This window comes from Prionailurus bengalensis, chromosome B4 (genome assembly GCF_016509475.1).
Source record: "Prionailurus bengalensis isolate Pbe53 chromosome B4, Fcat_Pben_1.1_paternal_pri, whole genome shotgun sequence".
NCBI lineage: Eukaryota > Metazoa > Chordata > Mammalia > Carnivora > Felidae > Prionailurus > Prionailurus bengalensis.
The window spans coordinates 24846618-24857956 of NC_057358.1; the positions used below are offsets into that span (position 1 = coordinate 24846618).

General features: G+C 39.6%; 1 protein-coding gene across 10 annotated transcripts in view; it reads left to right on the top strand.

Annotated features, from left to right (window-relative positions):
- Positions 1–11339, top strand: part of ACBD5 (acyl-CoA binding domain containing 5) — a 47283-nt gene that overhangs the window by 23047 nt on the left and 12897 nt on the right. For all 10 annotated transcript variants that reach the window (XR_006294760.1, XR_006294759.1, XR_006294761.1 and 7 more), the window contains 3 exons: positions 575–681; positions 4092–4359; positions 9379–9578. Coding sequence is in view for 5 of the 10 variants with exons in the window: in XM_043564891.1 (XP_043420826.1) it covers positions 575–681; positions 4092–4359; positions 9379–9578 (575 nt within the window). In the remaining 5 variants the exon portion in view is untranslated. The remainder of the gene's footprint in view (positions 1–574; positions 682–4091; positions 4360–9378; positions 9579–11339) is intronic.

Genomic DNA, 11339 nt, shown 5'->3' on the forward strand with positions numbered 1-11339 from the left:
GAGGGGCACCTGGGCAGCTCAGTCGGTTAAACATCTGACTCTTGGTTTCAGCTCAGGTCATGATCTTAACAGTTTGTAAGTGTGAGCCCCACGTTGAGCTCTGTATGGATAGCGTGGAGCCTGCTTGGGATCCTCTCTCTCTCTCTCTCTCTCTCTCTCTCCCTCCCCCCCCCTCATATCCTCCCAGCTTGCTCTCTCTCACTCTCTCAAAAAATAAATAATAAAAACATAAAGAAAACAAGAAATATAATTACTTAATGTAACAACTGAACTTGCATAGTTGCATACCAATTTAGGCCTCCTAGTTGGTAGTCAGTTTTCCCTTACAAGATTGTTTTATAAGGTTTGATCTGGACAGTGTCTTTATATGATTACTTGATAAAATACAATCTTGTCAAATAAAAATTATCAACTATGTTGGAAGTTTTGGTACGTTAAAAGAAAAAAGTGTGGCTTGATAAATTTGTCTCCAGTGTGAAAATAATATAGAGCTGATAAATTTTGAGAGTGGAATAAATGCATTTTTCTTCAGTTAGAGAATAATAATCCCACTTGGACATTTGTTCATTTTCAGAGATAAATGATGATCATGTTGAAGATATTTCAGGAATTCAGCATTTGACAAGTGATTCAGACAGTGAGGTCTACTGTGATTCCATGGAACAGTTTGGACAAGAAGAGGTAAAAATGACACTTTTTATTTTTTTTTTTCAACGTTTATTTATTTTTTTGGGGACAGAGAGAGACAGAGCATGAACGGGGGAGGGGCAGAGAGAGAGGGAGACACAGAATCGGAAACAGGCTCCAGGCTCTGAGCCATCAGCCCAGAGCCTGACGCGGGGCTCGAACTCACGGACCGCGAGATCGTGACCTGGTTGAAGTCGGACGCTTAACCGACTGCGCCACCCAGGCACCCCAAAATGACACTTTAAAAAAAAAAATTTTTTTTTTAACGTTTATTTATTATTAAGAGACAGAGAGAGACAGAGCGTGAGCAGGGGAGGGGCAGAGAGAGAGGGAGACACAGTATCCGAAGCAGGCTCCAGGCTCCAAGCTGTCAGCACAGAGCCTGACACACGGCTCAAACTCACAAACTGCGAGATCATGACCTGAGCCAAAGTCAAACACTTAACTGACTGAGCCACCCAGGTGCCCCGACACTTTTTAATTGGCAGATTTTCAAAGTGATATGTCAGAATACAGTGCATAACTTCTGTTAATAGCAGATGTACGTACACTGTTCATGGCTTTGAAGATATACCTCTAACATTTTTTTTAAATATATAAACATTTGTATGTAGAATTATTTTTGTGAATTTAAAAAATGTATAAAAGTCCTGAATGTTCAAAAATATTTCACTATTTTAACTTGTTACTATACTTATATTTGTAAATATCCTGAGGGAGGTGAGATGGGGAGGCAGAAGGTAAACTTTATGCTAGACCCTGTGTTTGAAACGTTGACATACAAGAAAATCGAATAATTTTCAAATCTGTTCTACACACTAACTTCTTTTTTAAGTTTTGAAATATAATTGACATATGCTGTTATATTAGTTTTAGGCATACAACAGGTTGATTCAGTGATTCTGTACATTACTCAGTCCTCATCATGATAAGTGTAGTCACCATACAATGCTATTGCAATATTATTGACTATATTTCTTATGGTGTGCTTTCCACCTTTTTCACTTACTTATTTTATGAATGGAAGTTTGTATCTCTTAATCCCCTTTATTTCACCTATCCTCCCCGCCCACCCCGCCCCATCCATGTCTGCTTTGGCAGCCACCGGTTTGTTTTCTGTATTTAAGAGTTTGTTTAGATTTTGTTTGTTTGTTTTTTAGATTCCACATGTAAGTGAAATAATACGGTATTTGTCTTTCTCTGTCTGACTTATTTCACTTAGCCTAATATCCTCTATGTCCATCTATGTTGTCAAGAATGGCCAGATTTCATTCTTTTTCATGGCTGAGTTGATGTTCCATTGTATATGTATACCATATTTTCTTTTTCCATTCATCTATCAATAAACACCTTGGGCTGCTTCTGTTATCTTAGCTGTTGTAAATAATGCTGCAGTAAACATAGACGTGCATGTATCTTTTCAAATTAGTGTGTTCATTTTCTTTGGGTACATACCCAATAGTGGAATTACTGGAGTGTATGGTATTTCTATTTTTAATTATGTGAAGAAGCTCTATACTGTTTTCCAGAGCGGCTGCATCAATTTACATTCCTACCAACAGTACACAAGGGTTCTCATTTCATATCCTTACCAGCACTTGTTATTTCTTGTCATTTGGATACTAGCCATTCTGACGGGCGTAAGGGTGTGGTGCTTTTTGCATACAGTAATGTTTTCATCTTGTATATATATTACCTTCGTTTCTGTCCTTTCCATAGGGTTGATGCTGTGAAACCATTGCATCTCTTTGGTTTTACTGAATTTTGAACATGTTAGAAGACCTCATGCTTTCAAGGGCCTCATCTCACTTAACAAATTATTTAAAAGAAAGTCACCTTTTTATTTTACAGTTTTTGTTTTCAGTCCAGTTTAAATAAATTGTGTAGCTTATAGATCCCTTTCTAAAAGGTTGAAACTTTGAAAGATTCAATCATTAGCAGTTACTGCTTTGTAGAAGCTAAAAATAGAAATGGTTCTAGAATAACCATTTAGTGGAATAGATAATGGATTGTAGGTACTGTTCTGAAACTGAAAAGAGATTTGGAGATAGGAAATATGTTTTCTGTATACATGTATACATTCTTCCAACATCATTGCAAACCAGTAGACCATTACAGACCAGTGTACCTGGAATTTTGCTAGGTGGATTAGATTTCTAAGATTTTTTTTAATGATTACAAATGTTTTATTAAATATCCAATGAACTATGTACAACTTAGAAATATTTGCCATATATACTGTTTTTGTTTTTTTTTTTTTTTTAAGTTTATTCATTTTGAGAGAGACTGAGTGAGCGGGGCGGGGTTGGGGCAGAGAGAGAGAGAGAAGGAGAGAGAATCCCAAGCAGGCCCCACACTGTCAGCGCAGAGTCCGATGGGGGGGCTCGAACTCACAAAATGTGCAAGATCATCACCTGAGCTGAAACCAAGAGTTGGCCGCTTAACTGAGTGAGCCACCTAGGCTCCCCATATACCATTCTTATATATTATGCCCTTTGGCATAATAACTTGATTTCAATTTTTTCTTCTTCTTTGACTCCTTAATTTGGTGTTCTTCAGGAATATGACTACTCCCTTGGTTTCAGCCATTACTCATATACTGATGTTTCTTATCTCCAACCTATATCTCTCTTCTGAATTCTAACTGACCTATTAAACATCTTGCCTAGGAACCTCAATTTATACTTCTCTATAACTATACCATTGTCTCTGTTCCCTTGAGACCCCTTTGTCCTCTGTATTTCTTATCTTGGTGAGTATCACAAAACCATCTGGTCTTTTCCTTTCCCATACTTCCCACATTCAGTCTTCAACTCCTATTGATTCTCTAATCTCAGAAGTTCTCAAAGCAGCCTCTGTCTCACTACTACTTTATTGGTACAGGCTGTCGTCACTACCACACCTTTGACTTGGCTTATACTCATTCTGTAAGTTTTAATTCATATCATTTCTTCCAGGTCTCCACTGAGCCCCAATATGAGTTAGGCACCCCTCCTGTGAGTTCCTATAGCAAGCACCCTTCATCCATCTTTTTCATAATACTTATCAAACTATGCTGTAATGATCTTACTTCTCTCCCTTACCAAGCTATTTCTTTCTTCATATTATCCTTAGAATTTAGCATAGTAACTAGAATAAGAGTAGTAGACATTTTCATAAGTCTCTTGGATGTGTGACTGACTCATGAGAACAATTCATTGCCAGAACTACTCAATACTTTATTCACGGATGAATCATTCCTATCCCATTTCTTTCCTACATATAGGATGCAGAAGGTGAATACATTTTTTAGAAAAATATTTTCTATCATAACATGAAAAAAGTTTTATAAAAACAGTAATTCTTCTGTTGTCACAAAAACTTATGTTTATAGCTTTTAACTAAGTGTTGTTTTAAATTTGTAGTCTTTAGACAGCTTTACGTCAAACAGCAGACCATTTCGTTATTACTTGAGTGGTGATCCCAATCAGCCCTTGGAAAGTCCTGGTTTTCCTGAAGATGTTCAAGGATCTCCGGGAAATGGCAACATTGGAGATATGCACGTGGTAGCAGTTGAAGGAAAAGGTGAAGTAAAGCATGGAGGAGAAGATGGCCGAAGTAACAGTGGAGCACCACACCGTGAGAGACGGGGTGGAGAAAATGAGGAATTCTCTAATGTCAGAAGAGGGAGAGGTGTGTATTCTTTTTTGTTCTTGCTGACTGACTATCTTTAGAAACTAATTAGCAAAAAGGGAGAAGTTTAGGTAAGGAGAGACATTAGAACTCTCAATTTACCAAGGGAATGTTAAAAGTTATCCTTCCATAACGTCTGACCACTTTTATTTACACCTAGTTCTCTTCTTAGACTCTACCCTCCACCCCCAAGGCATAGTAGTGTGATCTCTGAGGGTATAGGAGGAAACATTCCATTTCTATATCTTTTATGCAGTTTTTTGAAGTAGCCAAAGTTATGCCCTTCTTGAACAGTCAGTTAATGGTTCCTCCAAATGCCCCTCTGCTTTTGTTTCCTACTGTAGGTAAAAATTTGAATTGTGTCTTTTGCACATTTCCCTACTTAAGTCAAAAGATATTGTTTAAAACTGACAAATCAAGTAATAGAGATAAAAGAACATTTAATAATACTAAGGCAAACATTAAGGAGTGACTGGGTGGCGTAGTTGCTTAAGGGTCTGATGTGTGATTTCAGCTCAGGTCAGGATCTCACAGTTTGAGGGGTCAAGGCCCACATCGGGCTCAGCGCTGACAGTACAGAGCCTGCTTGGAATTCTCTCTTTCCCTCTCTCTCTCTGCCCCTCTCCCCCACTCTATCTCTCAAAATAAACAAATAAACATATTTTTAAAGTTAAAAAAAAAAGGTAAACATTAAGAATGATAATGTGATCAGGTAACAGAATAGAGTTGAGGAGGGAAGCAAAGGGTGTGTGTGTGTGTGTGTGTGTGTGTATGTATTAATTTATGATGGTTTATAGTTAGGAATGAATAGGGACTGTCAGAAAAGAGAATTAATGGAAAGACAAATACCATATGATCTCACTTATATGTAGAATCTAAAAAAACAAAAACAAAAGACCAAGCTTATAGACACAGAAATAGATAGATTGATGATTGCCAGAGGCAGGCGTGAAGGGGATATGAAACAGGTCACGGGGTCAAAAGGTAAAAACTTCCATTTATAAAATAAGTAAGTCGTGGGGATGTAACATACAGCATGGTGTCCGTAGTTAATCAGACCTGTATTGCATATTTGAAAGTTGCTAAGATTGGGGCACCTGGCTGGTGCAGTCATTTGACATCCGACTCTTGATTTCGGCTTAGGTCATGATCCCAGGGTCATGGGATCGGGCCCCATGGTGAGCTCCAGAGCTGAGCATGGAGCTTGCTTGGGATTCTTTCTCTCTCTTCCCCTCTGCCCCCTCCCTGGCTTGCAACCTGTCTTTCTAAAAGAAAATAAAAAAAGAAAGTTGCTAAGATAGAAAAGTCTTAGAAATTATCACAAGGAAAAAAAATCTGTAACTGTATGGTGACAGATGTTAACTGAACTTATTGCAGTGATCATTTTACAATATATACAAGTATTGAATCATTATATTGTACACTTAAAAAAAGGAAAATCCCTGCATAATATCATGAGGTCATAAAAAGTTAAAGGAGGGGCGCCTGGGTGGCGCAGTCGGTTAAGCGTCCGACTTCAGCCAGGTCACGATCTCGCGGTCCGTGAGTTCGAGCCCCGCGTCAGGCTCTGGGCTGATGGCTCGGAGCCTGGAGCCTGCTTCCGATTCTGTGTCTCCCTCTCTCTCTGCCCCTCCCCCGTTCATGCTCTGTCTCTCTCTGTCCCAAAATAAATAAACATTGAAAAAAAAAAAAAAAAAGTTAAAGGATTAGCTGCATTTCTGATTGAAAAAAATCTACATAAAATAAAACAAATGAAGACGGGGAAGAAAAGAGAAGATTAACGGTATTAAGAACATTATTCTTAAAAATTACCATTTTAGGGGCGCCTGGGTGGCTCAGTCGGTTGAGCGTCCGACTTCGGCTCAGGTCATGATCTCACGGTCTGTGAGTTTGAGCCCCGCGTCGGGCTCTGGGCTGATGGCTCAGAGCCTGGAGCCTGCTTCCGATTCTGTGTCTCCCTCTCTCTCTGACCCTCCCCCGTTCATGCTCAGTCTCTGTCTCAAAAAAATAAATAAACGTTAAAAAAAAAAATTACCATTTTAACATATACCAAATTGTGAGTAGTTAATGAAGAAGAGAAAGATCACAACATATTACTAGAGCCTTGGATTCAGATCCCTTTCTTTAGGCAATTTACCAAAATCGCATGTATGAAAGGCTTTCTATTGACAGCCCTGACTTCACCCCGCCTACAAAACATTACAACTCCCAGCAATCACAGGGGTCTGTACAAGTGGCAGCCCCTGAAGTGAAGCTTCGTGAGCCTTACCGTAAATCTGCCTCAGCATTAAACAAATCTTATTGAGCTTTTCTTTGTCAGGCCCTGTTCTGGATCCTGGGGATGCTATAGAGAACAGGACAAAGCCCCTCTTTTCGCGGAGCTCATGTTCCAGTAAAGGGGAGCTGACAGTAAATAAGTAAATACTTGAGATTCTTTGTGAATGATAAGTGCTCTGAAGAAAAAAAAAATGAGTAATGAGATAATGACTGGAGATGGGGATTTACCATAACAGGGGAATGGTCTGATTAATTCTGTCTTTGCGAAGGCTTGTTTGAAAGCTGACTGTGACATAGGATATAGTAAAGTGAGCAGACAGGAGAGTAATTCTCTAGTGTCATCAGTACCCACTGACAGGCCATCACAGAATACACGAATCTCTTTTTTTTTTTTTTTTTTTGGAGAAACAATTTTTATTTATTTATTTATTTTTAAATTTACATCCAAATTAGTTAGCATATAGTGCAACAATGATTTCAGGAGTAGACTCCTTAGTGCCCCTTACCCATTTAGCCCATACCCCCTCCCACAACCCCTCCCGTAACCCTCAGTCTGTTCTCCATATTTATGACTCTCTTCTGTTTCGTCCCCCTCCCTGTTTTGATATTATTTTTGTTTCCCGAATATCTCAATCTCTTAAGGATGAAGGAAAAAAAACTAAGCCACAGACCAGACTTTCCACCCTTTTTCCCCTTGTAAATTCTATACCAATAGCTGAAGTGGTTCTTTTCTTGAAGAACCACTTCAAAATTTACTTCCTTTCAATACAAGAGTAGAGGTCTTCTTGAAAATGGCATCAGGGGTGCCTGGGTGGCTCAGTCAGTTGAGCATCTGACTCTTGATTTCAGCTCAGTCATGATCTCAGGGTTCATGGGATCAAGCCCTTGCATGGGACTCTGCACTGGCAGGGTGGAGCCTGCATGGGGGTTCTCTCTCTGCCCCTCGTGTGCGCATGCTCTCTCTCTCACAATAAATAAACGTTTTCAAAAAAGCAAAGAAAATAACATCAGGCACAACACCTCAGTGTACTCTTTGAAGTTTAACTTGACAAACAGCTCTCATTCCATTTCTTTTGCAAGAACAAACACTGCTTGTTGCAAGCGCAGCTTTGGGAATCCAGTTGCTGCTGTAGGGCTCCAGAATGCCAAAGGGCAATGAGGCAAACAGTTTCCTGTTTATTATTTAAAACAAAATAAACAAAACTTACCTATTGTATTAGCAAACGTATAGAAACTCATAAACTCCATTTAGGCACAGTAGTGCTTTTTATATGCTGCAATATAAAACTGTTGCAGCCTTTCTGAAAAATACCTTGGTAACACTCATTAAGAACTTCTACTAACTTGTCATCCTTTGACCCAGTAACTCTCCTTTTTTGATTCTGTTCTTTCTGAAGAAATCAGCAGACATTTGGGCAAGAATTTATATACAAAGACATTCATTGCAGTGTTCTTTGTTTTTTGGTTTTGGGTTGTTTTTTTTTTTTTAACATTTATTTATTTTTGAGAGAGAGAGAGACAGAGTGCAAGCGAGGGAGGGGCAGAGAGAGAGGGAGACACAGAATCCAAAGCAGGCTCCAGCCTCTGAGCTGTCAGCACAGAGCCCAACGTGGGGCTCAAACTCATGAACTGCGAGATCGTGGCCTAGGCCGAAATCAGATGCTTAACTGACTGAGCCACCTAGATGCCCCTGTTTTTTTGTGTTTTTTTTTAATGTTTATTTATTATCTTTAGAGAGAGGCAGGCTCTGCACTCCCAGCACAGAGTCCGGCATGGTGCTCGATCCCATGAACCATGAGACCATGACCTAAGCTGAGATTGAGAGTAAGATGCTCAACCAACTGAGCCACCCAGGTGCCCCATGTCAGTATTATTTGTAATTGCAAAAATTTGGAATTATCTTATTCAAAAGTGGAGAATGATTGAGTAAATTCATTCATGGCCATGCTGGGGAATTTATGTAGCCATTTCAGTGTTTTTGTAATAAAATGTAAAAATGCAGATAAACATTTATGATATTTTTAAAGAGAAGAACACAAAATTATGTGTTGGGGTAATGCCTATTCTATAAATACATGCATGGGAAAAATAATGAATGGATATATGACAAAATCTTGGTAGTGGTAAGTGCAATAGAATTTATAAAAAGAGAAATACATTTAAAATCTTTTGTGTTTGGGGCACTTGGGTGGCTCTGTTGGTTAATCATCCAACTTTGGCTCATGTCATGCTCTTACCGTTCATGAGTTTGAGCCCCACATCCAGCTGTCTACTGTCAGCCAGGAGCCTGCTTTGGATTCTCTGTCTCCCTCTCTCTTTGCCCTTCCCCCGCTCATGTGCACATGTGTGCATGCTCTCTCTCTGTGTCTCTCTGAAAAATAAATAAACATTAAAAAAAAAGTACTCTTTGAATTTCTTCAATCTTTTTACCTTATTAGTAAAGAATTTTTGAGAATGCATCTCAAATATGTGAATTATGTGTGAATTATATGCATTTTGTCATGTACTAGTGTAGTAAGTACATTGTAAAACATTAGCGAAGAGAATCTTTGATTATATCAGTATCAGTAGAAGCTTCTATAGCTACTTCTTTGCTCCTGGTATTTTGTGTACTTCCTGATTGCTTCCACTCTGCTTTGGAGATTTAGATCTCAAAGAAATAACACAGGAAAATGAATAAAACACACTCTCTACCTTTATAAGAATTATTTAAAACTAACTGATTTTACTCTTTTAAAATAGGGCATAGAATGCAGCACTTGAGTGAAGGATCCAAGGGTCGGCAAGTGGGAAGTGGAGGTGATGGGGAACGCTGGGGCTCGGACAGAGGGTCAAGAGGCAGCCTCAACGAACAGATTGCTCTCGTCCTCATGCGCCTGCAGGAGGATATGCAGAACGTCCTTCAGAGACTTCATAAACTGGAAACGCTAACTGCTTCGCAGGTGAGCTTTTGAATTTGTCTTCTTCCACTGTTGATCCTGTATAACAGCATGTAAGTGTAATCTGTGTTGATCAGATTTATATAAATCAATGTAATGATTTTTTTTTTTTTAATAAAAAGGATCTGGGGGCGCTTGGCTGGCTCAGTGGATAGAGCATGTGACTCTTTATCTCAGGTTGTGAGTTTGAGCCCTGCATTGGGTGGAGAGATTACTTAAAAAAATAAATAAAATAATTTTTCAAAAATAATAAAAAATAAAAAGGATCTACTTTTGAAAATATTGGTTATTTAAGAAAAGACTGATCCAAAAGCTAACTACCACTTCATAGAAAATTTTTCGAGTGTAAAATTACCAGTACCTTGTTAGGAGTAGAAGTAGGGTGCTTGGTAATAGAAGAGGAAGAGCTTTTAAGGGGCTCCTGGCTGCCTCAGTCAGTGGAGCATTGGACTCTTCATGTCGGGGTTGTGGGTTCAGGCCCCACATTGGGTGCAGAGATTACTTCAAAATAAAATCTTTAAAAAAAAAAAAAATGGCTCCTGGGTTGCTCAGTTGGTTAAGTGTCTAGACTCTTGATCTTGGCTCAGGTCATTATCTCACAGTTCATGAGATCGAGCCCCGCATCAGGCTCTGTACTGACAACGTGGAGCCTGCTTTGGATTCTGTCTCTGTCTGTCTCTCTCTCTTTCTCTTTCTCTCTTTCTCTTTCTCTGTGTGTTTCTGTCTTTCTCTCTCTCTCTCAAAATGAGTAAATAAACATTAAAAAAAGAGCTTGGGGTGCCTGGGTGGCTCAGTCAATTGAGCATCCAACTTCAGCTCAGGTCATGATCTCACAGTTCATGGGTTCGAGCCCCACATCAGGCTCTGTGCTGACAGCTCAGAGCCTGGAGCCTGCTTCGGATTCTGTGTCTCCCTCCCTCTCTCTGCCCCTCCCCCGCTTGTGCATGCATGCGTGTGTGTGTGTATGCGCGCGCACGCACATGCGCACTCTCTCTCAAAAATACAAAAAATTTTTAACAAGGGATGTTATATAGTGCAGTTCAAGGAAGTAATAAACCATAACTAGTGCTTTAGAGTTCATCATTAAGGAGTCACTCTTTTGTAGTAAACATTGTCCTCTATCTTGACTTCTTTTTATTTTTTATTTTATTTTTTCTTTAATTTTTTTTTTTAACGTTTATTTATTTTTGAGACAGAGAGAGACAGAGCATGAACGGGGGAGGGTCAGAGAGAGAGGGAGACACAGAATCTGAAACAAGCTCCAGGCTCTGAGCAGTCAGCACAGAGCCCGACGCGGGGCTCGAACCCACAAGCTGTGAGATCATGACCTGAGCCGAAGTAGGACGCTTAACTGACTGAGCCACCCAGGCGCCCCTTGACTTCTTTTTAAAATGCTGTAGAGGGGTGCCTGGGTGGCGCAGTCAGTTAAGTGTCCGACTTCATCCAGGTCATGATCTCGCGGTCCGTGAGTTCGAGCCCCGCGTCGGGCTCTGGGCTGATGGCTCAGAGCCTGGAGCCTGTTTCCGATTCTGTGTCTCCCTCTCTCTCTGCCCCTCGCCTGTTCATGCTCTGTCTCCCTCTGTCCCAAAAATAAATAAACATTGAAAAAAAAAATTATAAAATAAAATAAAATAAAATAAAATGCTGTAGAGATAGTATATTAAGTTACCAATTCTTTAGTGTAAATTAGTTGTAGGATCAAAACTTTAAAGCCAGAGAGGAATGTAGAGTCATAGTTTGATGTTCGCAGTTATTTAACCCTGG